Source organism: Trifolium pratense, linkage group LG4 (genome assembly GCF_020283565.1).
Source record: "Trifolium pratense cultivar HEN17-A07 linkage group LG4, ARS_RC_1.1, whole genome shotgun sequence".
NCBI lineage: Eukaryota > Viridiplantae > Streptophyta > Magnoliopsida > Fabales > Fabaceae > Trifolium > Trifolium pratense.
In genome coordinates, this window is record NC_060062.1 from 54,620,028 (window position 1) to 54,647,225 (window position 27,198).

General features: G+C 33.7%; 4 protein-coding genes across 8 annotated transcripts; 3 read left to right on the forward strand and 1 right to left on the reverse strand.

Annotated features, from left to right (window-relative positions):
* Positions 1–1,632: 1,632 nt before the first annotated feature.
* Positions 1,633–3,899, reverse strand: LOC123921052. Its single transcript, XM_045973451.1, has 2 exons — positions 3,453–3,899; positions 1,633–3,329 (listed from the first exon to the last, which is right to left on the reverse strand). The coding sequence occupies exons 1-2, from the start codon at positions 3,851–3,853 to the stop codon at positions 2,645–2,647; spliced, it is 1,086 nt and encodes a 361-aa protein (XP_045829407.1). The 5' UTR covers positions 3,854–3,899; the 3' UTR covers positions 1,633–2,644.
* A 2,014-nt stretch (positions 3,900–5,913) lies between these two features.
* On the forward strand, positions 5,914–7,379 carry LOC123922942 (ISWI chromatin-remodeling complex ATPase CHR17-like). The gene is made up of 4 exons (XM_045975598.1): positions 5,914–6,202; positions 6,596–6,774; positions 6,903–7,121; positions 7,212–7,379. The coding sequence occupies exons 1-4, from the start codon at positions 5,914–5,916 to the stop codon at positions 7,377–7,379; spliced, it is 855 nt and encodes a 284-aa protein (XP_045831554.1).
* A 1,296-nt stretch (positions 7,380–8,675) lies between these two features.
* On the forward strand, positions 8,676–15,751 carry LOC123924735 (protein arginine N-methyltransferase 1.5-like). The gene is made up of 20 exons (XM_045977702.1): positions 8,676–8,691; positions 8,797–8,856; positions 9,031–9,110; positions 9,200–9,275; positions 9,374–9,463; positions 10,166–10,238; positions 10,597–10,688; positions 10,775–10,810; positions 11,616–11,684; positions 12,256–12,324; positions 12,423–12,476; positions 12,582–12,656; positions 12,992–13,084; positions 13,167–13,270; positions 13,582–13,630; positions 13,720–13,806; positions 13,972–14,077; positions 14,658–14,745; positions 15,119–15,212; positions 15,313–15,751. The coding sequence occupies exons 1-20, from the start codon at positions 8,686–8,688 to the stop codon at positions 15,397–15,399; spliced, it is 1,488 nt and encodes a 495-aa protein (XP_045833658.1). The 5' UTR covers positions 8,676–8,685; the 3' UTR covers positions 15,400–15,751.
* Positions 15,752–22,260: 6,509 nt separating this feature from the next.
* LOC123924140 (pre-mRNA-splicing factor cwc-21-like) lies at positions 22,261–26,971 on the forward strand. Of its 5 annotated transcripts, none has more exons than XM_045976916.1 (4): positions 22,272–22,542; positions 23,255–23,843; positions 24,822–25,171; positions 26,557–26,971. In XM_045976916.1, the coding sequence occupies exons 3-4, from the start codon at positions 24,840–24,842 to the stop codon at positions 26,756–26,758; spliced, it is 534 nt and encodes a 177-aa protein (XP_045832872.1). In that variant the 5' UTR covers positions 22,272–22,542; positions 23,255–23,843; positions 24,822–24,839; the 3' UTR covers positions 26,759–26,971. The 5 variants fall into 5 exon arrangements, with proteins under 5 accessions (XP_045832878.1, XP_045832872.1, XP_045832876.1 ...); XM_045976920.1 differs by having other exon boundaries at positions 22,273–22,542; positions 23,564–23,843; XM_045976919.1 differs by lacking the exon at positions 23,255–23,843 and having other exon boundaries at positions 22,275–22,542.
* The last annotated feature ends 227 nt before the right edge of the window (positions 26,972–27,198 follow it).

The window sequence follows — 27,198 nt, forward strand, 5'->3', positions numbered from 1 at the left end:
GCCAGAAAAAGCTAGCAGGAACCCGGGGCTTACTGGCTTCAGCCAGTGAAAGCCAGAAAAACTAGCAGGAACCCGAGGCTTACTGGCTTCAGCCAGAGAAAGCTAGGCCTCGCTGCAAGGCTGGCCCAGCCAGCATGCCAGCCACAGGAGCTCTGTTTTCGGGTTTGAGCATAAATCCACCCAAAAATCCCATTTTTCATGTTATAAACCCTAAATAAGTTCATATTCAAGTATAACAAGCATATCTAAACACAAAAGGACAGTTCATTTCACCGATCTACATCATAAACATCGAAAAAGTAGAGATTAAACACTTTTTCATCAAAACTCTCAAGAACACTAAGTTCTTGAGTTTAATCTTTCATACAACTCGTTTTTACCATAGTTTTCGTTCATTAATCATGTTAAAAGCATGTTAAGCATATTAAGAACCTTAGGAACGATTTCCATCAAGAAAATCCGTTCTAAGCTAAAACGAAAATGGGGTGGAGGAAGTTCGGGTGAGGAGAAATCGACATTCTCCCCTTCCTCGAGTCACCCACGAATATGAAATCTACTCTCTTACCTTAGATCGACGAACTCACGAAGATTGCTCCTCGAATCTCTCCTCCAAGCTCTTGCCCTAGCTCTCCTCTTTCACAAGAACATGAAAAATGAACTCTTTCTCTCTCAACGGGCTTCATATAGCGCCCCCCCCCCCCCCCCCCTCATGAGACAAGGCCCATTGGGCCTCAAGCCCAATAGCTTGGCCCAACTCGCGCGTTAACTAAAACTCTCGATAAATAACTTAAAGTTACTATCTTACTTAAAAACTACGTCACCAAATAATTAAACACTTAAATAGTGAATAATAAATTTGGGTCGTTACAATAAATATTATGATGTATCATTGAAATATTTCCATGTCATAAAGCCTTCAAAAATCTTGAACATGAGATTCCAGTCATTTATTATAAATATCTTGACTAACCGGACTAAGATTAATGTAGTAAAGAAGTCCAATCATGAAATATTTTTGGCTAAATTGCACATTTGGCTCCTTAATTTATTTTGTGGTTTGACTTTGGTCCATAACTATTTTTTGTCCCGTTTTTCTTCCATTTCTTCAATTAAAATTGAATAAACCATCAATTTAGTCCCTATATTGTCACACTCTCTCCAAATTAGTCCCTAAAATATCTAAATATAATAAGTAGTCCTTAAACTATATGAAATTCGTCGATTCAATCCCTTAAGTATATAAAAAAACCAGCAACTTAGTCCCTCACATCTTAATAGCAGAGACTAAATTGATGGATTTTATATACTCTAGGGACTACTTATTAAGTTATTATATATTGACATAGTTTATGTACTAAATTGAAGTCAATGTGATAGTTTAATTACTAAATTGATGATTTCATGGTACTAAATGAGACTAAAACGGAACAAAAAATAAGATATAAGCGAATTGAGCTATAGATATCTTGTTAAGATTTCCATGGTTTGGAGAAAATGGAGAAAACTTTAGAAAGTCTTCAAGATAGTAAAAATCATAAGGATTCATATTTGATAAAAGATGATGAAAATAGTACAATGATGGCTCTTATATAGAGCAATTTAGGGGTTAACTAACTAACTAACTAACCACCTAATAACAAACTATAACAAACTCATATAAACTCTAACTAACTAATAGAAACTACTAACTAATCACCATTATTCTTAACATCCTCCCTCAAACTCAACATTGGAAAATTTTCCAATTTGAGTTTGAATCACAATGAAAATACAAACTAAAATTCTATTGCATCAAACATGAGACCCACGTCCAATAGGAATCCAACCATGCGATCCAGGGCTCAAACATGAAAAGAATCCAAGCTTCATCATTCTCCTAAACCTTAATAGCAGTAACAAGGTTTTGGCATATCTCAGTAACCTCACAAAATAAACTGCAACAGTAGCAATTCATGGCAGCTTGTGCACAATTCTTAGCCAACAAAATAAACCAAAGAAGTAGTAGGGGCATTCCATCATAATATGAATTTGCCTCTAGAACAAGCTTGAGATCATTACAAAATAATCAACAAACTCTAACCAAGAGCCCTTCATTCCAATAATATCTCTAATGTCCTCAAGCAATGAAACAGAGAGTTTGAGGCTTCAAATTAAATTGCCAATCACTAAAATCTGCTGCTCCAAATTGAATTCCTCTCAAACACATCTAACAATCCAACACCAGTAAGCTAAAATCCACATTGGAAAGTAGTAAATTCAAACAAATTTTACTCTACAATTGGTGCTGCCACTTGTATGCAACCAAAAGTATCAATAACAGTGATACAAAAGCCAAACCTTCAACAACCATTTGATTGACCAAAAACATTCAGAACCTGATAACGCTTCAACTCTATAAACCTTCAGAACAAAACTTGAACAATGTTGTAGAACTAACTTCTATATTGTAATAGCCTCCCTTAAACTCATAGCAAGAGAATCCTTGGTATGAGTTTGAAAAAAAAAAAACCAAGCGCCAAACAGAACCAAAACTGATTAATCAACTTCAACAAATATCATCAACTATTTCAATTCTTAGAGCTGCTCCCAAAAAAATTCCAAAACATGGATGAAATTTCAAACTCAAGACTACAATAAAATCCAATTACGGATGATAGATGCAAAAGTTTGAAGTTGTATCAGAAGGTATACCAGAGGCCAGATTGAGTTGTGAAGCAAACTTGAGTTCAGAAGCCAGTTTGAGTTCAGAGTCAATGAAGGACGATGGAGATTCTGAATCACTGACCTGTGTGTGCTTTTCTTCTGAAGTGAGGATAGTAGTTAGAGACTTTAACTGTGATCGGTGACGATTCCCGCCGGGATCGAAAACAAGGACGATGAATTCAACGGAAAATTCAACAACGAACACGATGAGCAAACCAAAGGTTGACGGTGAGACGAATATCATCGCACCATAAAGTAGCTTTACAGAGAGAGGCGTAACCACACCGCCGGGATCAAAAACAGTGTCGAGAATACCATAGAGATCGAGATGCTCAAAGTGATTTGCAGCAGAAACGGGAAAAATTGAATTGCGAGATTCCAATACCTCTACAATGATGGCAAGACTGTGTTCAATTGATTCCAATCTTGGCGAAACCAGATCTTGTTCGATGAAGACGTCGACGAAACGATCAATTGCAGAAAAAGAAATTTCAGATAACAACTTATGATTCGATGTTTGTGGCTTGAATTTCTGCAATTTTTCTTCTACCTTCGCCTCTTGATTCAACAGATCCAGATTCTTCAATTTCTCATTTTCTTCTGAAGCGGAAAACGCGGATTCGATGCTGCAGCTTGAATCAACGAGAGTACATGTTATTTTCCCGATCTTGACAGTGCAGTCTTTGATCTCTGGTTTCACAAACTCAATCGATTTGATCAGAACAATTTCCGAATGAAAATTACCAAACCTGGTAGATGAAACAAGAACAGAGGTAGATGGTGATGAAATCTCCCCCTCTGCCTCTGGAATTGAATCACTCAAAAGTTCTTGAACATGAATTGAAGATTCTTGTGGTGATTTTCGAAGTGGTGGAAGTGGCAAGAATTTCTTCTCCATCTTCGATTTCTTCCACAAGTGACAATAAATGGAGTGAACCATTAGAAATGAAGGTGGATCAAAAAGTACAGTGTAAATTTCTTTGTGGTAAGCAATGGAGGGATTCTCCGGTATCGGTACAATGGCGGAAGCGGGACGGATTCTCGATGATCGAAACCGAGGCGATGATACCATGTTAAGATTTCCATGGTTTGGAGAAAATGGAGAAAACTTTAGAAAGTCTTCAAGATAGTAAAAATCATAAGGATTCATATTTGATAAAAGATGATGAAAATAGTACAATGATGGCTCTTATATAGAGCAATTTAGGGGTTAACTAACTAACTAACTAACCACCTAATAACAAACTATAACAAACTCATATAAACTCTAACTAACTAATAGAAACTACTAACTAATCACCATTATTCTTAACATATCTAAGCAATTATTCTTCAGCATATGTTGCATAATGTCAATGCAGTATCCTTAAACTGATAAAAAGGACTTGTACAGTATCAATTATAAGTTATTTGAAATTTATAACAAAGAAATATGAATGATCAATAACAATAAGCTAGTTATTAAAATCAATATAAGATTGGATGATCTAGTGGAATAAATCAATCATTTCAATGAATACATTTATGATTGAAATTGAGAGTGGATGTGTAGGTAACCCTAACCTGCTTCGCTGAAGTGATACACAAATTATGCATCGAGAGATACATGAAGGATGATATCTTCAACTTAGAAGTAAGTAAATCGGTGACTGCATTGGATAAATTTCAAAGATTATGTTTGGTTTTGTTGAGACTTGAGATATGCACTATTTAATTTTGTATTATTAAGATATGCCGTTCTTTGTAAATATTAGGTATTTTCATAGTATATAATTCTGATTTTATTAGGATTGATATATGATTGGTTTAGTCTATTGATAGATTTATCGCCTTAGTTAAGGAATTCTCCTTATACAGTTTTGATTATAAATAATATTAAGCTGAAATATATCTTTTAAGCTATTCAGCACCAAAAACTTTATTCTCAAGTTGGTATTAGAGTTTGGTTCAATCAAAGACTTGTGGTGTATATGTAAAATCGCTTCATGTTTGTTACCAAATTGGATTACACGATATTATGTAAAGTTGCTTCTTGTTTGTTACCAAATTGATTTTTCTAATTTTTTTTAATGTGCTCAAGGCTTGCATTCTTCCGACTCCAAAAGGAGATACCTGGACAAATTATGCTAGATGCGCCAACCAGTTTCTACAGGACACTAGTACAAATATGACATATTACACATCAGACGAGCATATGTCAGATGTAAAAGGCTATATGGAGTAGCCTTTTCATCTGGCTTTAATATCCACAGATGTAAAAAATAAATAGACAAGACTTTTTACATCTGACTTCAATGTACCAGAAGCATAACTAAACGCGGTGGCAATCTTGTAATTATGGTGAAAATTATCTAAAATATGTATGTATCTGACCATATTTAACCACAGATGTAAAAAGTCAGATTAAATAAAAAAAAAAAAATTTTTTTGGAACAAGGTAATATAATGTATCTGATATATCTCTCTCCCAATTATCAAAAGAAATAAACCCAGCAACACCCACCTATCACCTTCACGTACGAAGAACCAAAACCCCTCTCACCTTCACGTACACGAACCCAGCGCCGTCCTCACCTTCAATTCGCATCCCAAAACGCAGCAACCCAGAGCCGTCCTCACCTTCGCAAGAACCAGCGTCGTCCTCTCTCTCAACTCACCACCAGCGCCGTCCCCTCTCACGAACCCTAACTCCAAATCAAAGCTTCTCTTTCTTTCTCCGGCCTCTACTCTCACGAATCGAAGCTTGTTTTTCTCTCTCACATCGATTCAGGTACTCTTCTTTCTTTTTTAATCCTTTTTAAATATTTTCCTTTTTAATTGTTACGTGGTTATGTGGTTTTGATGGGAGATGGGTATGATTATGGTGGAAGTGTGTGGTGAGGAATTTGTTTTCACGCATAGAAGAAGGTCTAATTTGTGTTTTCTGTTCTCTGTTGTCTCAGTTTGTTGGTTGCAAAATCTCCCTTTGTTCTGATTTTTTCGTGGTTTATTACTTGGTTTGTTACTTGATTTCTTTGTGATTTCTTTCGTGATTTTACATGGTTTGTGGTTTGTTACTTGGTTTTAGCTCTTAGAATTGTTTCTACTGCAATTGATTTATGTTTTTTTTCATCTGCAATTGATTCATTTAAGTGATTGGTTTCCCATCGGGTACGAAACCAATACTTTAGTTGGTGTTACCATGTTTTAACTTAATTTCACAACATACGTATGGATCGTAGTTGGATGAAAGCTAGTAGATTAAGTGCCGAGTTTGAACGGGGAGTGATTGAATTTATTCGATTTGCTGAAATCAATCTTCCATCTCCCGAAAATAATGATGAAAAAAATCTTCCTCCTAAAAGTAATGAACATTTTCGATGTCCATGTGTTCTTTGTGGAAATAAAAAACTAGAAATTCATAAGATAAAAAGTATTGCTTCTGAGATGGAAGGAAAGACAGAAGAAGAAGTAGAAAGATATGCAGAAGTTTTCAGAGAGCGATACAAGGAGTTGAATGGTAAGTTGCCATGAACATGAAAATGTGAATATTTTGCAGTAGTAAAACTAATTTGTAGAATCCAGATGAGTATAGATATGTATTTTGAAGGAAGTTTTTGTGTGTGATAAAGTCAGTTTACTCGCTTCTTGGTGTACTATTGTGGTTATGAAATGTGAAGACTATGCAAATTATCCAAAATCCTTGCCCAATCCTAGTAGCTTTAGTTTGCTTGATTGATTGGCCAACAACTCTGATATGTTGAGATGGACTGTGTAGTGTTTATTGAGACAGCTACAATGCATCTACATATTTCCTTTTTTATGTGTGTTGATTTACCAACCAAAACTTGAAATTCACATATCTTAAAAAATATGGGTCTTCTGATTTATGTATTTTGCTTGATTGATGTAGATTATGACAGAATTATAAAAAACATTGAAAGAGGTGAGTCAAGAATAGCTCGGAAAGATGAGATCATGAAAGCTATTGGGAAGAAGTTGGACCGCTACAAGAATCCTTGGCTAGAGTTGAAGATACAATATGGACAAAACAAAGGGAAATTATACAATGAAGAATGTGATCGATTCATGGTGTGGATTTTATTTAATTTTCATTTTTAGTCTATTCTTATTGAATTCATTTATCCCCAATTCATTATGTTGTCTGGTTTTTAACAGAAAATTCTTAATATTATTTTATTGTGGCACAAAATTTTCAGATATGCATGACTCACAAACTTGGATATGGGAATTGGGATGAATTGAAGGCGGCATTTCGAATGTCACCCTTGTTTCGTTTTGATTGGTTTGTAAAGTCACGCACAACTCAGGAACTAACAAGGAGATGTGACACCCTCATTCGGCTGGTAGAGAAGGAAAATCAAGAATATGATGAAAGGGAGAGACAAGCTCGTAAAGAAAAGAAACTTGCCACTAAGGTTCTTTTGAATCCCTTTTTTTACCTAATGAATTTCTTGAATCATATTGAAATATACTGTTTTTAAGTTGAAGTTCTACAAACCTTTCAGAGTTCGACCCCATCAAAGCGCCCCTTGCCAAGACAGGCAGAGAGTCCATCTCTGAAGAAGCGGAAGCAATTAACGATGGATCACTATGTAAGCTCGGTAAGTTTGTTGCCAATGCATCATATATTCCATCATCATGATTACATACATGTTGCAAATCTAAACTGTTAGATTGAATGTCCGGTTTATTAACTACAGCAAGTTTATTTATTAATATTTAACAATTTATGGACCTATCATGACAGTTCAAATCAATTAAAAATTATTGGTCTATTTTTTATACAAATCCGATCTATACATTAGTCATACATTTTGCTTGTTTTCTTTCAAAGTAGAGAACCAGCCCTATAGCACCACATCTTTTTGAGTAAGCTCTTATTTAATCCTTTAGTTTTGATTTACTTCACTTGCTATTCATTCTTTCATCACCTCATTACAATGTTTTCTGCAGTTTCCTGCATTCTGCATTAGTCGGGCCGAACGTTAGTGTCTACGACCCATTCTGCATATATAAGTATTTGCCTATTTGCCTGATTAGTACTTCTGCATTCTGCATTAGCTGTGTAGTTTCCTAGCTGTGTAGGACCTCCTTCCACAATTAGAAATTCTTGACATTTCTCACAATTGTCTTCTTGGAACACTTCCTTCCCTGTTTCCTAGCTGCATTAGCTGTTGTAGTTTCCTAGCTGTGTTTTGTATTTGGAATTATAATGGCATCATTTTAATCCTAGCCTTCTCACTTCTCATATGCTTCATTCTTGATCATGTATATGTATTGTAGGTGTTCGATGATCCCACGTCATTAACCGAGGAGGAGATGTATGAATTGCGAAACAGCTGGGCTACTTGTTTTCTTGACCTGTACAATCCCGAGGTAGATTATGATGTTTCCGATGATGAGGTTTAGGAGCTAGCTAGTTACAATGGATTCACATTAATTAGGATGTTTTGAATTGTAATGACTTGTATTTTGCTTGAATGTTATAACATTTTGGATTGTTGGTATTTTGCTTGAATTGTAAGACTTTGTATTTTATTTGAATTGTAATGACTTGGTTGAATGTAATTGTATTTTGGTTGAATGTTGAATTGTAATGACTTGGTTGAATGTAATTGTATTTTGGTTGAATTGTAATGCTATTTTGGTTTTTTTTAATTACAAAATAGGATTTAAAAATATAAAAAAAAAAACGCAGGATTTTGAAGAAAAAAAAATTAAATAAAGTTACTATTTCACATCTGGTGACTTGGTCAGATGTAAAAGGTCTAATTTAATTATAAAAAAAAAAAAAATTGGTCAGCTGAAACACGAGAACAGAGGTAAAAGGGGACACTTTTACATCTGGCGAATGTCAGATGTAAAAAGCGTAAACTTACTACTTCTTGTACGTCTACCTCTGACCGGGGCCAGATGTAAAATGGGGTTTTGGCCAGATGTAAAAAGTGTTTTCTGTACTAGTGGGAACACCTAAAGGAGATGCAGGTGCCACTATCATAATACTTGAACTTCATAATACTTGTTTATCCTATATAAATGCCATTTCACCGTTCTTATACTTCTTTTTGTATCTGTAACTTCATCATAAAGCTGTGGCTTAGGATTCCATTGGGAAAGCCAGATGATGACTCTAAAACCCTTCAAACTCAGGTGAGTAAAAATGCAAACTGAGGTGGACATTGGTTCGTTAACTTGTTATTTTAATGATTAGTGAAGTAATTTGTCAGGTCACAAACAAATGGTTGTAACTCAACATTATTATGATGATAACATATATAATCATATTCTTTTGTCCTTGACCATTTCTCTAATCCTGATTTTCAGGATGATTATTGGAAAATATGGAATTCGTTTCGACTGCTATCTGATCACAATAGTAAATTGTTGGTTACACTTGATAATTTGTGAGTACTTCAGAAATTTTACCCTGATCTTTCAGTTTGTTCCTTTTGACCTGTGATGCTCAACTAACTCGTGAACCTTATTATTATAGGAATACCATGCCTTCAGACAACTCACTAAATCATTGGTATGGGGAGCCTGTTGCTGCCTTTATAATACACACAGATGTAAGGACCTCTAGTGATTTATTTAAGGATTCATCTAACATGTATGGGGCTACATATTGTTCTCTAGTAAACAATTGTTTTATTTGAATTTTCACCAGTCATTTCTTACTAGAGATGGGGATAATCCGAAGCATCTCTCAGAGGGTATACAAAAGTTAATTACTTACTTCTTGAATCATTATACCCAGGTAACATCCTAATTCCTTGAATCACATATCTCTTGTAAATGTTTTTATTGAGGTTGATCATGTAAAAGTTTGTGGGACTATACAACTGCTTCATTCTCGCCTAAAATATGTTTTTTACGCTTTATCTTTTTAATCTTTCTCAAAAATATAAATTCATGGCCCAATATTAATCTTTCTCAACATTACATAATGTGTCAATTTTTAATTTTTCTCAAAACTATAAAATTTATAGCCTAATGCATAGTTGCCTAAACACACATTATGTATTGGTGATGTTATACCAATAAGTTCTATCTCTTCATAAAAAGTGTCTCAAAATAACTGCCATTTTAGATTATCAATAAAACATTTGTTATATTTTTCCACTAATATACTCTTATCTTTTGACTTCGACTCCACTTAACTATTTCACTAACTATAAAATATGAGTGTTTCGGCAAATAATACCATTTTATCATTAAAATCGACACTCTGTTCTCTAACTACTTCAACCAAATTCCAAAATTAATTACATTTTAATTAGTACTATTGCCTTAAATAAAGAATTCATCGTCTCTCCTGAATGGCTCAATCAATTTTCGTCTATCTCATTAAAACTCTCCCCTATCTTCCCCTCTCCTCCTTTAAAAGTTTCCTCCTTTCTCCTCATTGTTTGAACCAAACGGCATTAAGTGTACAAAATTTTCTGAAACATGTATCCAGATCATTATATCCGAAAATCAACTTAATTGCAGCAAAGATGAAGAATCTCATTTAGAAACTAATTCTGCTGAAGGTATGTTTTATTGATTTTTCTTTAAAAGTGTTGATGCCAAAATCATGTAAAAGGGTTACCAATGATTTTAGAAGACAATTCACCGTTAAAATCATTGTCAGTCTCTCCAACTTAGTAATGCCAAAATATGCTTTGTTATGATTTATTTTATGAATTTAAAAGATATGCATGCAATGCACTCTTACTGCAAATTAGTTATATATTGATAAAGAATAAAAATAAACTATTTTGTCATATCACTCTACTTTTGTAACTACAATTTAAAATTAATAACATGATAGGTAATGTTTTTTACATATTGTTTTAATGAGCCATTTTTTGACACATTGTTGTAATGAGCTACTTTTTTACATGTTAGATTCACGGATACATCGTCTACTACCTTATATTGATCAAGTTAGATCTATATACCAACAAATGGACCCTCTCTCTGAGCAAGAACGTTCACAGGTGTTTATCTTTCCGTGTATCAAATAGAAAATCACCGCATTGGGTACTAGTATCTTTTTCTTGACGCTTTCAGTGTTCTGTGCCAGGTTGCTTTCAGGGATGTTTTACATCCAATCTTACAGGTATGTATCATTTGTGCCACTGAGCAATGCCTTTTTTTTTGGTAGATTTCCAGAGAGGAAAATATGTTTCCATTTATTCATAATTGGTGAAATTATTTTATGATTTTGTGGAAGAAACATAGCAACAAGTCGGCCACTTATTGTAGGTTGTTTAGGCATTAACTTTTCAAGTTTAAGAATTAGTTTCAAATATGTTCGCAGTGTTAATTTTCATTTTGAATTTGAAAACAAATGAGAGAAGCTAATTCCTAAGGATTAACTTTGGAATATAACAGTTTTGATATTGATGTTGCGAAAATTTCTTACTTACCGAGAGTAAGATTCTCAATGGTTGAGATTTGATTTAAACTTATCGCATATTATTTTATTCTTATCCAGCAGCACGTATATTATGCTCCTGTCCATGTGCTAAGTGGATTCAGTCATTCAGTTTAGTAATCCATACATAAAATGAGAATGTGTAGTTTATTTTCCTGTTGGTTATGCTAGAATAAAATATGTTGCAGTCGTTGTCTTCGTGAGCATAGCTCAGTTGATAGGGACATGGCATTATATATGCAGGGGCTGAAGTTCGAACCCGGGATTTCCCACTTGTTCACCTCAAGGGGTGAATTTCTAGCCATTATGCTACTTGACCAAAAAAAAAGATGTATTGCAGTCTTTTGATATTCTAAGATCACAATTAAAAAAATTCTTTGCTCCTGTATTCTTTATGCTTCTTTTTTGTGATTGCACTATATTGCCTTGCTACATGTCATAAACACCTTTTAATTTATTAATTTGAAATTTTATAATTCATCGTCAGCCTTTTAAGGAAATTTCGCAGTCTATGGTCTATAGCGAGCAAGAGAAAGATGAGAAGAAATACATGGAGGTATGCCAATTTGCCAACATATGCAAGACACTCTCAACTTTGTGCAAATAATGTATATTTGTTCACTATTGCCATCCCCTGGACAACACAGTAAATCTGATTTATGAAATGGTTATGGCTTGATCGTTGATTAATCTGCTGTCATATTTTTGAGTTGCTTTTGTCTGATTTCTTTTACCGCACAGATGTATTGAGTTGTGATCTACATGCATTGTATTTCATAGTGGTAATTGCAAAAGGTTTTTTAAATTTATGAGTGTTTTGTGTGTTAGATTTGTGATAAACTCATGAATGATAGAAACATGTTCTTACTTGGTAAAAAATAAAAATGCGTGACATTAGTACCTATCATGATAATTGTTGCTTTTTTTGTTTCTTGTTCTGAAGGATGCGACATATAACAGCTTTGGTTTTGTTGGCGTGAACTTGTTTGTTTTAAACTAAAATGTTAGCAAGTCGTTGATTATGTTAGTTCCTAGGATTTGAACTTTGAATCTCCTGCTTAAAATTCATTTGGTTCCCCTTAGTTCAAAATGAACTTGTATCTAATCAGTAGCTTTTCTTATTCTAGTACAAAAGAGCAATTTGTCAAGCTTTGTTGGATAGGGTTCCAGATGAAGAGGCATCTGTGATTACCACAGTAAGATTTGTTCATTGATTTTTGTGTTTTACACATATTTTGTGATCCGCTCTGGATGTTGTGTAACATACCTAATGTTTTGTTTTTCTTTTTGTTAGGTATTGGTTGTTGTTGGTGCAGGTCGTGGGGCTCTTGTGCGGACATCACTACAGGTGTTTAATATTTATTGTCTTAGAATGTGGCAAATATGGATTTAGGTAATAATAATATCATCACAAGTCTTTGGAGTGACTTTTATATATCACCTTCATATGTAGGCTGCTAATGAAACTGGGAGGAAGCTGAAAGTTTACGCTATGGACAGGAATCTAAATGCACTCGCTTCCCTTTATGTTAGTTTTAAATATTGCTCATACTTGTTATGCTTAAGGTGATTGATTCCTGATGTTATATGATACAATAATGAAGGATGTTGCATGTTTACGAAATTGTCCCGAGAAAAATGAGAGAAAATATTAGGAGAAAAATCAGAGGTCAATCTCTGGGGAAATGCACAATTATGAACCTTACTTTGTTCGTCATGTTCTTGCATTTTCTTGAGTCCCTTTCGTCTTTAATGTTACTTCATTACGTATATAAATCAATTTTCTGTCCTTTTTCAGTCCTCATTGTATTTAGGAGAATCTTTGGTATAATCATAGGCATAACATTCGTTCTGTTGGAACAGAAACAGCGTGAATCAATGGGTTGGAATGATATTGTTACCGTAATCCAAACTGATGCGGGACACTGGAATGCCCCGGAGAAAGCTGACATATTGGTATGTTTGTACAGTCACGATCACTTGCTTAAATTTTATTCTTTAAATAAATAGTGTTTGATTGCAGTTGTCTTGAATTTAGGTTGGTGAATTACTAGGTTGTTTTGGTGACAACGAGCTGGCTTCTGAAATCCTTGACGGAACCCAGAGGATTCTAAAAAAAGATGGAATTTCAATACCATCTTCGTATGTAAATTCCTTTCACTCCATGTTATTGATTTGTCTGTGTTAAAAGGATTTCTTAATTTGTTTTCTTTCGTGTTTCTTCATTCTACACCAAGGTATGTTAGGTCCTTATGATTCAACCATGATGCGCTTTTATTGTTGTCACTCATTTTGTAAATAACCCAATTTAGAGGTACTGGATGAACCATTTTGAATAATATTCAAGATAACCCTTGGACTATTTTGTATTATACTAAACTGCCATTAAATGGTTAATGAAGTTTGGATAATCAATATTCATGTAACATTGATGGATTTATTGCCTTTTTCAGGTATACAAGTTTCCTCCAGCCAGTGAAATCTTCGAAGTTATATAGTGCAGTATATTTCCTGTATTCTCCTGTCAAAGTTATTTTTTGCATATAAATAATATGCTTCATTTAATTTAATTGCTTGGGGTTATATTTTAGGTTAAGGCAAAAGAACAGATTTTAACCTTTGAAACTGCTTTTGTAACAAAGATGCACAATGTTGCTCGCCTTGCACCATGTCAACCTGTTAGTAGCTTCTCATTCGTTTTATTGATCTTGCTTTAACTTCAATCTATCCGCTGATCTAATCTTTATGTTATTTGAGATTTATACTTTGCTTACTAGTTTTCTTAAAATAACCAGTTTATGTATTTTTTACTGATTTTGTTTGGTTATATTTGCTTTGTTTAGCTGTTTACCTTTACTCATCCAAAACGCTCTATCAAAGAAAGCAACCGGCGGTATAGGAAATTGCAATTTGTGATGCCTGATGTCCCTGAGTCAACAATGGTACATGGTATGCAGGGTTAATCTACTCTTATTGACTCAATAAGTCGTCATGCAACTGATTTATCCATAAATCTACTCTTATTGGGTGGAATGGGGAACTGGTCCATATTGGCAACACTAGTGAGGGATGTTCATGGGTGTAGGTCGACCCGACAACCCAACTCAACCCAAAGCGTGTTGTTTGATTTTTCTCGTAGTTTGGGTTGAATCCGAAAACCCATCCACCCAAAATCCAAAGTGATTTAGTTCTGATGACAAGTTTATGATTTCAAACCCGGGAACCTCCCTTGAAAGTAAATCATGAGTTTTTCATTTTTGTTGATTAGTTTACGACTTTCAAATGTAGAATCTAGTGTTGGAATTTTAAGTGATGAAATTTAGTCTAAGTGCTGGAATTTTCGTGGAATGAAATTTAATCTAATTGCTATGTTGTTTATGGATGGTACATACCATTGTGTTTTTTACAGACTTGCATAGTAATTCTATACTGTGCTCTGGATGTCATCTGTTTGTGCAGCTCTTTTATACCTTGATCCATATTTATTATTTCTATACTAATACTATCCACTCGTGCGATTTGATTATAGGATTTGCTGGATACTTTGATGCAACTCTTTACAAGGATGTGCATCTTGGAACTGAACCCTCTAAAGCTACGCCAGACGTGTTCTCTTGGTATATTACCTTTGTGTCCCCCAGTTATTTAGTTTATTATTTTGGAATAAGAAAATACTCATAATTATAGTATTAAAAATTTAAAATAGAAGTGGTTGATCAGAGGATAAGATATTTTCTAAAATGCAGTAAGAGAGTGCCACACAGCTCTCAGCATGACATCAGTTTTTATAGACCATATGATATTATCGTAGAACTGTCCACACTCCTCTACTGGCCTGCTTCGTAAACTCAACATTTTGAAACAAAATCTACTACCGCAAGAACATAAGATCAAAACTTTTTTTATATGTTCACCTTGTATTACGATTTGTGACTTGCGAGGATGAACACGGTTTTTAACCCTCCTATACTTTGTTGTTCTTTTCTGCAGGGATGAAATGTATTTTCCATTAAGGGAACCTATTTGTGTGCATCGTGGCTCTACCCTAGAAGTACATTTCTGGCGCTGTTGTGATTCTACAAAGGTTGGTTTTTGATCATTTGTTGTTTTCCATCATATTTCTGTTCACCCTTGCATCTATTCTCTATTTCATGCATTTCAATATTTTGTGGAATCTAAAACAGGTTTGGTATGAGTGGGGTGTTACATCTCCTTCTACATCTCTAGTTCACAACTGTAATGCACGTGCAGACTGTGTATGGCATAATTGAATTTACCTCAATAATTTGCAGTCTGCAAACAGGTAGTCATAGCATCCTCAGTCCTCACAGCTGACAATAAATTGATTTTTGGAACTAGTATCGGTATCAATTCAATTTGGGAAATCATGTATCTGCTTTTCAGAACTAGCATAGCATCTGAGTTAGTTCTCTTATTGTCAGTACATTTTATAAAATCATGCCGCGTTATAAGATTGTCGAGATGATCATTCTATGTACGCTGTGTAAAGTTGTAAATAAATATGGATTTTTCTAGGAAAGTTTGGTGAGTTTTCTTTTAGTTTGATCTTTTACTCCTGAATTTTTTAACTATTTTAAGGTGATCTGTGTCTGTGTGTGTTACATCAACTGATAGATATTGTGAGCATTGAGTTACATCAGCTTGTTTGCCTTCATTTCTACAGTTTTTCGGGTCTTCTTCTTAGCATGGTAAACCACAGTAGATTGTTTAAAAACTATTGGTTGCTCTAATGCCAAATACAAGATAGCAAGAAAGTAAAGCAAGTAGCTCATGGTCCCAGGTTTTGAACCCAAACTACACATTCCAAAGTTCCTTGAAATGTTGCGAATGTGTCATGATGTGCATAGTAGTCTCATGGATCCTGCATAACTCTGATGTTATCACCACTTTTGATACGCCACCTTGCCTTAATTAGCTTTGCAACCAAAGTATTAGGATTTTGAACAATATTACAGCCTAGTTTCGCCACCATAGCCTAATTAAAACCTGGAAAATTAAGGAACCTCATACCACTATTAGCCTTGGGACATGTAAGCCTCTCGCATGACAACCAAATAATCCCTTTATTATTATTATTATTACTTCCACTATCCCACAAGAACACATTAACCATTCTTTTTTAATTGGTTAAAATTTATGAATTCCACCAACCCATAATCAAGTGGTAAAAGGCATATGCTAACCAAGTGTTAAAAATGATAACATAAAACTTCAAATTTTAAACTTCTTTGACAAATACTTAAAAGGCTGCATGTTAGCATGCAGAATCTTTTTAAAATAGTACACGGTACACCAGATTGATTAAAAAAATGTTCTATTTGAAAATAAAATTTAGGAGGGTGTATTGAATTAAGATTTTAAATTTTTTAAAAAAACTTTGATTAAAAAAATCTTGTGATATTGACTTTTAAAAAATATAAATAAATTTTGTGGTATTTAATTGAGATTTCTATTGTCAAAAAAATTGAAATTTCTCACAACTTATAAAATATCTCTTATGGCCCGTTAAGTAGGTTGTTAGGGGATTCGATTTTTTGCTCCTACATACATATGGAAAGAATTTTGTTAGAGAACTCACCTTGTCATTTTTATATTTGAGCGTTGTTATAATTTAGGATGAACAAAACAATGGACATGATGAAGATGAGGATGAACCAAATATATGTTCATTACTAATTTACTACCTCCGTTTTTTTTATAGATATTTAATTTCATCAGATTTAACGTTTCTAATCAACTGTTCATTTAATGTTTTAAGGATAAAATTTGTCAATTGTACTATTTGTCAATTACTCTTATATTTAGTCAAAAAAAAATTACACTTATATTTTTCAATAGTTTTCAATAGGAAAATGTTAAATAGTGTACTATTTAACGTGAACCATAAATAAGTATAGGCTTAATTAGTATTTTGGTCCCTTAAAGATATTTTTGGTTTCATATTGGTCCCTTAAAGAAAAAAAGTTCTGTCTAGGTCCTTTAAAGACATCTCCGTTAATCAAAATGGTCATTTCCGTCAATTAAAAAAAAACTGTTAATTTTGGACAAGTCCACTGTTACTAATGGTGTACCACCAACATCCAATTTTTTTCCTTCCTTCATCTTCTCCCCTTCCTTTGTTCTTCACTTCATCATTATCCTCATACAAAAATCTCAGAAAATAAAAAAATCTGAAACCTAGAAATTTTCGTTTCTCAAACAATACCCAGAAAATTAAAACCAATAAAATCTGATAATGAAGAAAATTTCTGGAAATTTTAAACCCATAACTATTCAACTTCACATGAACAATTTATGGGTTTTTTGCTATTTGTTCCCGGTGTTTCCAACACTTTCTCAATTTCTGACAAATCAAATTAAAATCAAGCTATTCACAAACCATAGTTTTGAACGATGGGTCAGATCCAATGCCCTGGGAAGTATTTCGATGATACTTATGAGTATAGGTATGTTGTTCTTCCTCCTGAAGTCATTAAATTGCTTCCTAAGAATTGGCTTCTCTCTGAAAAATGAGTGGCGTGCAATAGGAGTTCTGCAGAGCCGTAGTTGGTTCCTAAGCATGATAGTTTCAATCAAATTTTTGGGTTTTAATATTTTAGGTTTTAATTTCTAAGTTTTTTGAATAATTATGAATGAAAGAAAATTTCTAAGTTCCGATTTTATTGATTTTTTCTGGATTTTTAAGATGGTGATTTTCATGAATTTGAAGAAAAAATTCTAGGTTTCTATGAATACGGTAGTGATGAAGATGAAGGAGAAGGGGAAGAAGATGAAGAAAAGTAAAACAAATCTAGTGTGGGTGGTTCATTATTAGATGTCATAGATTTGCAAGATCTAAAGGTCTAGATTTAAAGAAAAAGATCAAATGGTTATAATTAAAAATGTTAATGAGGTCTATGGTGGACCATTTACAGTGTTAGTCCACCTTATACATTTGGGGTTAAGTTTAACGGAAAGGACCTTTTTGGCTAACGGAGATGTCTTTAAGGGACCAATCCGAACCTTTTTTTCTTTAAAGAACCATTATGAAACCTAAAATGTCTTTAACAGTGCGTTTGGATAAATCAATTTAGGGTGGGAAAGTAATTTCCCAGAGTAATTAAATTGATTTGGGTCAAAATCCACCGTTTGGATAAAAAAAAGGAGAGAATTTTTAAATTGACAGAATTTTAAGGGGTAATTTTAAAAGACCAATTCCAGAGAATTTACAATTCCACCCAAAATAAGAAAATTTTGCAAATTCCTTGTCATTCTTCACACGCGTTCTCTCTCTCTCTCTCTCTCTCTCTCACGAAAATCTTCGTGTGTGTTTGGTTTGGCGGTGACAAGAATTGAGTTTGAGAGAATTGAGTTTGACAAAATTGAGTTTGATTAAAAGTGAGTTAAACCAAACATGATTTATGTTTGGATACATTTACTAAAAGTGATTCTCACAAATTCATGTTGTTTGGATAGTTTAAATTAAAATTGCTTTTGAATATGTAATTACCAAAATGAGTTTTAAATGTATTTAAAATAAATGAATAACAAATCAATAAAAAAATAGTTTGGGTCTTCATAATAAAATAAATAAATAATCATTTTAAATGCAGTCTGGGCCATGTTTTACCAACACTTGTTTTGTTTGTGGCTTTAATATTTTTTCAAAAGAAACTAATAGTCACAGCTCCACAATAATAAAAATATAATAACATATAAATAAATAAATAAATAAGACAAAAAAAAAGATATATATACACAATTTAATTGGGCTGGGTGTGGCAAAAACAATTAGCCCATATACTTGTTGTGTATGTTTGGTTTGACGGCGAAGATAATTGAGTTTGACAGAATTGAGTTTGAGAGAATTGAGTTTGGTTAAAAGTGAGTTGAACATAATTGATTTATGTTTGGATACAGAAATTTAAAGTGATTCTCAACTTTTTATGTTGTTTGGATAGTTTGAACTAAAATTGATTTTGAATGCATATTTAACAAAATGAACTTACACATGTGCATTTTTTTTTACACAAACTTACACATGTGTATTTAAAATCATGTTTAATTTAATTTTTGTAATATTAAATTTAATTATTTATATGTTTTTTTATTAAAATGCATATTGTATTATAGTTATGATTTTTTAATAAAAAAACCAAACCATTTCTTTGCACACCAGTGTAAAAATAAAATAAAAAACCTAAGAGCAAAATGGGCCACTACCGGGTCAAAGTTGAGCCCAACTGCTTGCTTTTCTTCATCAACCTAGAATAAAGTACTGTAGCAGCCGCACCACAACAAAGAAACCAGTAGAAAATCAGTGAAGGGTAACATAAGAAGAAGAGAAATAATTATACCCGACACACCATTTTTCCATTTCTAAATACTTGTTTGATGACCTCAAGCTTTCAAAGGGGAAAGACAGATCCATATGACTTTGAATCTGAGTGATGTGAAGAAGAAGAAGTTTAAGGGTAAATAGGTAAGTTTCCATGTAACTAAAAATTAATCGCTTAGAATCAGTGTTTTAAAAACCGGATCGGACATCGAACCAGAGAGGATACTGGTTCACTGGTTCATTGGTCGAACCACTGAGTCACTGGTCGAACCGCACGGCAAACCGGATTAAACTGGTAGAATGAATCGGTCTCTATAATAAAACTATATAGGTATCGAACTAGATGAATCTGTCTCTAATAAAATCATGACACCTAAAAATGTGAAAATTTTGAAACTATATAGTAATTATAAAAAAAAATTGATAGGAATTAATTTTTTTTTGGCACAGATAGGTAATTACTATTAGGGTAAATAGGGTTTTACCCCCCTGCAAAATATGAGAGTTTTGTCTTACCCCCCTGTAAAAAAAATTTTTGGGATTACCCCCCTGCAATATGAAGATTCTCTCAATTTGCCCCCTTAGTGCCACTTGGATTTGGAATCTTCATTTTTGCTGATGTGGCAAGCATATGTGGCATGTGACTAGACTAAAGTGATTAAATGGCATGCTTACCTGGCCTTTAATTATTTTTGAATTTTTTTTTTAAAAAAACAAAATTCTTTCATATTCATCCTTCATCATCATCTTCTTCAAACTACCCTTCATCATCATCCTTATAAAAAAAATATTTATCATTCATCATCCTTTATCAAACTTATCTTCTCAAATCCAAACAAATATTTATCATTCCTCATCATCTTCTTCAAACTCATAATTCCTTCATCTTCTTCAATCCAAACAAGAACAACAACATAATTCCTTCATATTCTCAAAAATCATCATACCCTAATCTTACTTTTGATAACCCAGAAAAGAAAAAAAATTCTCATCCTAATTCATTCTTCCTCCCACCGTACACCACTAACCCCACTAACCATAAATCCATTTTCTTTCCAATCCAAAATATATCCTCACCACACAAACTCAGAAATTCATGTACCCAAAAATTAAATTGGTCTCCAAATCCTTCATTAAAACACGAGGCACAAGAGGCTGAGTTTTGCATAATCAATGGAGGGTTCTGTTTCAGTTTCGGTTTCGATTTCCCTTCTAGGATTTGTTGGTTCATGGCTATCGATTTTTTGGGTTTAGATTTCGAAGATCTGTGATTTTTCAGATTTGTTTGTTTTAAATTAAATAGATTGATGCAGCAGTTGAAAAAGTGAATTTTTGTTTTGGAATAAATTGTTGTTTGAGAAGAAAATGTATGAAGAAGAAGAGATAGTTATTTATTTGGCAACATAACAATAATTAAATAAATAGAAATTATAATAAAAAGCCACTTATGCTTGCCACATCACCAAAAATAAAGATTTCATGCCAAGTTGTGCAGCCAGGGGGATGAAGCATAGAATCTTGATATTGCAGGGGTGTAATCCAAAAAAATTCTTTTGTAGGGGGGTAAAGCAAAACTTGCCGATTTTGCAGGGGATAAAACTCTATTTACCCTTACTATTATTATACATTATTATTATTTTTTTTTTAAGCAAAATACAGTATTATTATTATTAGTAGCAAAAATTGTGAAAAGTAATAATATATTGACTTTGCTTCAAAAATGCGGAATTTTAAATGCAGTTTTACCCCCCTATTTTGAAAAATGCGGAATTTTACCCCCCTATTTTAAAATGCGGAATTTTACCCCCCCTATTTTATAATTTGTTGGATTTTGCCCCCCACCAAAATTTTGCACAAAATCTGCTTCTGAGCCTCAAGTTCAAAGCTACGCACATAACTCAATTTGGATCAATAATTCACCAAACTGGTAATTAATCTCACTAAAACGGTAATTAATCTCTCTCTGTAACTCCAAATTTAGTGGGGTTTGATTCTGTGGAAAGCTAACTCGATTACGGTCATTTCGGTAGCCATTTGGTGAATTATGGATCCAAATTGAGTTGTATGCGAAGCTTTGAAGTTGTGACTCGAAAGCAGATTTTTTGCAGAATTTTGGGGACATACCTTCACTAAAACGGTAATTAATCTCTCTTTGTAACTCCAAATTCAGTGGGGTTTGATTATGTGGAAAGATAACTCGATTACGGTCATTTCGGTAGCCGTTTGGTGAATTATGGATCCAAATTGAGTTGTATGCGAAGCTTTGAAGTTGTGACTCGAAAGCAGATTTTTTGCAGAATTTTGGGGGACATACCTTGACTAAAACGGTAATTAATCTCTCTTTGTAACTCCAAATTCAGTGGGGTTTGATTATGTGGAAAGATAACTCGATTACGGTCATTTTGGTATCCTTTTGGTAAATTATTGATCAAAATTGAGTTGTGTGCGAAACTTTAAAGTTGTGACTCGAAAGCAGAATTTTAGGGGGGGCAAAATCCAACAAATTATAAAACAGGGGTAAAAGTCCGCGTTTTAAAACAGGGGCGGTAAAATTCCGATTTAATCAAAACAGGGGGGGCAAAACTGCATTTAAGCCAAAATAAAATATGGGCTTATACAACCCAATACCCATCTCATAAAATAAGAATATCCAATTGTTACAACCCTAATCTCTCTCTTTCCTGTCAGTCAGTGGCGAGTATACCGCTGGGCATGCCTGTCACGTGCCTGGGCTGCCCTTCTTATATATATATATATATATATATATATATATATATATATATATATATATATATATATATATATATATTTTTTTTTTTTAAATGAAAACAAAAACAGAAAAAGGAAGAGTTAGAATTTGCTTTCGCTTTCTCGATCCCTCTCTCTCAAAATCGCTGTTCCTCTCTCACCCACCGCCACCGGCCGCCGCTCTCAATCCCTCTCTCACTGCTCTCAATCTCTCTCCCTCACCTCGCCGTAACGCCGTTCAATCTTCCGCCGCAGCCGCACCACTGCTCAGCTCACCGCGCCGCACCACACCGCACCGCACTCACTCTTTCTCTTCGTCTCGTTTCAGGTAAGCAAACTAACATACTGCAATTAATTTTTAACAACCTAACCTTCTCAATCTAGAATCTTTGTTTGATGATTTGGTGTTGTTTTGAATTTTAAATTTATTAAGCTGTTTTGATTGTTAAGTGATTATATAAATAAGCTGTTTTGGTTATATAAATAAGTAGTTTTGGTTGGTTCTGCAATAGTGTTTTTGTTCTAAAATAGTGAGAATGAAGGGTTTTTGTTCTAAAAACTATTTGATTTCATGATGCCTCTTGTTGTAAACTAACTTGGTGATTTTCTGCTTTGTGATATTATTGTCATCGTAACTGCAACTAAAACTTTGTTTAATTGTGGACATTTGTGTTGTGTTCACTTTGATGGATCAAAATCACCTTTGTTGATGAAGCACTTTCTTTCTTTTATAAGCTGATGACAAACCTTGTATTCTTGATCTCAGTTTGATCTTATACACAATATTAAATAAGAATAAGATAGTCTTGTGATATTTGTATTCAGTTTGAAATGTAGTCTCGTTGATCAGATATCAGTTTCTTTCTCACAGTTGTTTGTTATGGATTTCTTTCATTAGGGGAAATTACATTATATTATGTTGATTTCATAATTGACCAAGCCTTACAATAGGCATACTACAAGTGTATATTGTGAAGAATATTTTCTTTTGCATAAAAAGAGAAGTACTAATGTAATTTAAATATGTTTTTGAATTGCAGAAACAACTTTGTCTTTTAAATATTATTGTATCTAGAAATTTGGTTGATAAAATTCCCTCCAAAATTTTGCCTAGGCTCTCTAATATTACTGGAATCGCCACTGCTGTCAGCCAGCCGCTACTTCTTTCTTCTTCTACTTCTTCAGAATTTTTTCCACCACTTTTCCCTTCTCTGTTTCTACTTTCTTCACAATTTTTTCCTCACTTCTCCCTTGTTTACTTCTTTTATTCCCATATATAAACATACATCTTTAATACTAAGTTAGAATTGATTTTCCTTTGACGCGAAGCTCCAATTTGTGGCTTTAAGGTGACTCGCGTTTGAGGCAGAATTCACTTTCCAGAGAATTTATTTTGCAAGTTATCCAAACATGTGAGAATTGGTTCAAATAGCTTCTGCAGTTGGTAACTTGCGTTTGGGGCTTGAAAACGCCAAACCAAACAGACACTTCATCGCTCTCTCTCAACAACTCCAACTTCATCGCTTTATCTCCATCGATCTCTCTAACTCCAAATCGATCTCTCTCTCCCTCTCTCTGAAGATTGTTTTCTGACTCGATTTTACTCTCTCCAAACTTGATCTATCTCTGGTAAATTCTACTCTCCCTTTTCCGATTTATCTCATTTTTGTGTGTTGTCAATTTCTCTGGGTTGATTTTGCATTTTGTGATTTCATCGGTTTTTGATTTTAAGCAATTATAATGATCAATTTGTATTTTCAGTGTTGTAAATGCATAATTTCATATGGTTTTTGCATTTTGCTTTCAGGCATATGTTTATTGTATGTTTTGGATGAGATTATAATTATCAATTTGTATATAAGTTCTGTACATACAATCTATATATTTATAAGACGCCAATGTGCCCTGAAAAAACCTAAAATACCCATATCTAAAAATTTGACACCACATCAAAAAACCTAAAATGCCCCTAACTAACAAAAATCAGAAAACAAAGTCTCTCCTAAATTTGGTCCAAGGTAAATTTGCAAGTTTTGGTTAGGTTTAGGGTTTGCAAGAGTTGATGCAAACTTAATTAAATATTCTTAATAAAAATTTATCCAAACAATTTCATCGCTTTATCCAAACAATAAAATTTGAAAATGAAGGGAATTTAATTGAATCAATTGAATTGTCTGTTATTTTAAATCCCTTGAATTTCTAGAATTCCTCATCCAAACACACTCTAAGGGACCATTTAACTAATTAAGCCATAAGTATATGATAAAATATCAAATCAAATATCATCATCATCATAAATAAAGTATCAACAACATTGTGGCTTCTCTATTTCTTTGAGTCGCGATAATTCTTCTTCCACATCGATAACAGGTATTACTACTCTTCGTTTTCTTGTCTCGGATCACAGATTCAGACATATTCTTCTTTTTCTTCTACGCTCAGCTTTTTATCCGTTAATTGCCGTCATTTAAATTAGGGTTTCTCATCTTTTTTCATTTTGCCGTTCAATTTGTTAATTGCATCAGATATATATTTATTTATTTAAGATCTGTGAATTTAAGTTGATAATAGGGTTTCTTATATGATTTTTTGGGTTTTCAATTGCAGTTGTTGCTTTGTCACAATATGTATAACGGAATAGGGTTACAAACTCCAAGAGGGTCTGGTACCAATGGCTACATTCAGAGCAACAAGTTCTTCGTCAAGCCGAGAACTTCCAAGGTTGCTGAGAATATGAAGGGCTTTGAAGGAGATCAGGGTACTGCTGGTGTTTCCAGAAAGGCTAACAAAGAGATTCTTGAGCATGATCGTAAGCGTCAGATTCAGCTCAAACTTGTTATTCTTGAAGACAAGTTAATTGATCAGGGTTATACTGATGCTGAGATCGCTGAGAAACTCGAGGAGGCTCGCAATAGCTTGGAGGCTGCAGCTGACGAAAATGATTCTAATTTGGACAAGTGAGTTTTTGGATTTTAGATATTTGTGTATGAGTATGACATATGATTCCAATTGATGAATTTGTTGGTTCTGTCATTGCTTTACCAAAATTTTTGAAGTGTATTAATTGTTAATTGGTTTTTGTTGTGCATAGCTTTTTGTTTTTGATTATGGAGAAATTATTTTTATTGGTGTTATTGTTGTTGTAGGAGATTATATATATATAATTATTAATTAATGTTGAATAGTATGCACCCCCTAGAGCAGGATCCTAGATACACCGTTGCTGTTGTTATTGACATGATAATAGACTCTAGAAGGATGGAAAGCTCAAGATAGAATTACTGTTATATAATATCTGAATATTAAGTGTCAACTTCTTACAATAGCTATATAATATTAAGACAATGGATGGAATAATCACTCCCTGCAGTGATGACATTTACATGAAATAGGAAAACAATATTCCCAAGATGAGAATACCACTACTGGTGTGAGGAAGGTTCTCACTCCCAGTCGCTGCTACCACTCCAATCCAATCCCTCTTGCATCATGCGTGACCTCCTCCTTTAAACACCTCTCTTTCACTCACTCCCATGCTTCCCTCCACTTCTTGACTGCCATGTGTGCTGTTAGTTATTCCCTCTGTCCCCACCAGCTCCTCATTCCCTTTTTTACCCCTCCTCCTATAAACAAACTTCACAGACCTATCATTGACATGATAATCTTTTGCTAAACCTGGATGATGGCTTATTAGGTTGTGATTTCTTTATGTAGATTTTGAAGAAAATGTTTTGTAGTCAGAATACAGTTACAGATAAATAATAACCTATGTAACCAAAAAAAGAAGATAAATAATAACCTATGTTCAGGAAATTATGATCTAAAAAAGGAAGGACAATTTTTCTACTCTTAATTTCGCTGGAAAGCCTAGACTGCCCAAACATGAGGGATCTGCTTTAGATGTAAATTACCTAAACTGATGGAATAGGTTGTACATGATTATTAGCTGATAGAAATGAGTCAAATTGCAATCCTAATTGAGTTAAATTTCTCGCTCTTTCTTCTGTGTGTATATCAGCTATCTAGTCTTTCTTATTCCATATGATTATAGAAACTTGTGTCTTAATCTTGAATATTTGGCGAAACTGATTACTGATTGTTTTAGTTCATGTATGAGTATGACTGATGATTTGATCTTTACACTGCTTGTTGAATTGTCCATTCTCTCTGAATTGTTGGTCAGCATGACATTGTTTTTGTCCATGGGTTTGAATTAAGTGGTTCATATTCATTTTTGGGGCAGTTTATGAATTAATGAATTAATTATTTTCATGACAAAAAACTGAAATATACATATCCTCATTGAAAGCTGAACAATAATTTTTTTTTTGTGGATTTTCAGGGTTTCTGATACACAGACTCATCAAATTGCTGCTAGAAAGGAAAGGCAGATGGAAACATTGAAAGCTGCTCTTGGCATAGTTTCATCTGAAGCTAATGAATTAAATGCAGAAGGGAATGATGAGGAGCCTGACAATGAAGGGAAAGATGTTTCTTTTGCTGATGCAAAACATATTCTGAAATGGCACTGCAAGATTCCTTAGCAACATTGTTGTAGAAAAATCTATGCTTAATTACTTGAGCTGCTGAGAAGTCTGCAATCCCATCACAGATTGTCTTGTTCCTGAACACAAAATATTAGCACTTTATAAAACTCATATTAGGCTTTGGATCATGCTAAGCTATAATGAATGATTTATATATTTACCTGTTTGGTGAAGTTGAAGCATATTCAATGAAACCTTCATTTGGATCAACATATTTAAAAATTCTTCCATCTGAGGAACTAACATACGGTCCTCCACCGTTTAAATCAAATGTCAGTGACTCTGGTCCTGTCACTGGTGATGGTAGATGACCTGAATATCTGTTTATAAGTGAGGCAATCCTCACCTTACAAGCCGATTTTGTAGGGTTGAGTGAGGTCCAACTCTCAATTTTAAACACAATCATAGCCATATTCTACATATGATTAATTGCTGAT

What these genes read in the sequence shown, in the direction of transcription:
- LOC123921052 (XM_045973451.1), bottom strand. Translation starts at nt 3,853, where the DNA reads ATGAATCCTTATGATTTTTACTATCTTGAAGACTTTCTAAAGTTTTCT. An exon ending in GTTCTTGTTTCATCTACCAG is followed by an intron (nt 3,330 to 3,452) that starts GTTTGGTAATTT and finishes TTCAAGCTGCAG; the next exon opens with CATCGAATCCGCGTTTTCCG.
- LOC123924735 (XM_045977702.1), top strand. An exon ending in TTGGTTACACTTGATAATTT is followed by an intron (nt 9,111 to 9,199) that starts GTGAGTACTTCA and finishes TTATTATTATAG; the next exon opens with GAATACCATGCCTTCAGACA. An exon ending in TCTTGAATCATTATACCCAG is followed by an intron (nt 9,464 to 10,165) that starts GTAACATCCTAA and finishes ACATGTATCCAG; the next exon opens with ATCATTATATCCGAAAATCA.
- LOC123922942 (XM_045975598.1), top strand. Translation starts at nt 5,914, where the DNA reads ATGGATCGTAGTTGGATGAAAGCTAGTAGATTAAGTGCCGAGTTTGAA. An exon ending in GCGATACAAGGAGTTGAATG is followed by an intron (nt 6,203 to 6,595) that starts GTAAGTTGCCAT and finishes TGATTGATGTAG; the next exon opens with ATTATGACAGAATTATAAAA. An exon ending in AAAAGAAACTTGCCACTAAG is followed by an intron (nt 7,122 to 7,211) that starts GTTCTTTTGAAT and finishes CAAACCTTTCAG; the next exon opens with AGTTCGACCCCATCAAAGCG.
- LOC123924140 (XM_045976916.1), top strand. Translation starts at nt 24,840, where the DNA reads ATGTATAACGGAATAGGGTTACAAACTCCAAGAGGGTCTGGTACCAAT. An exon ending in AATGATTCTAATTTGGACAA is followed by an intron (nt 25,172 to 26,556) that starts GTGAGTTTTTGG and finishes GTGGATTTTCAG; the next exon opens with GGTTTCTGATACACAGACTC.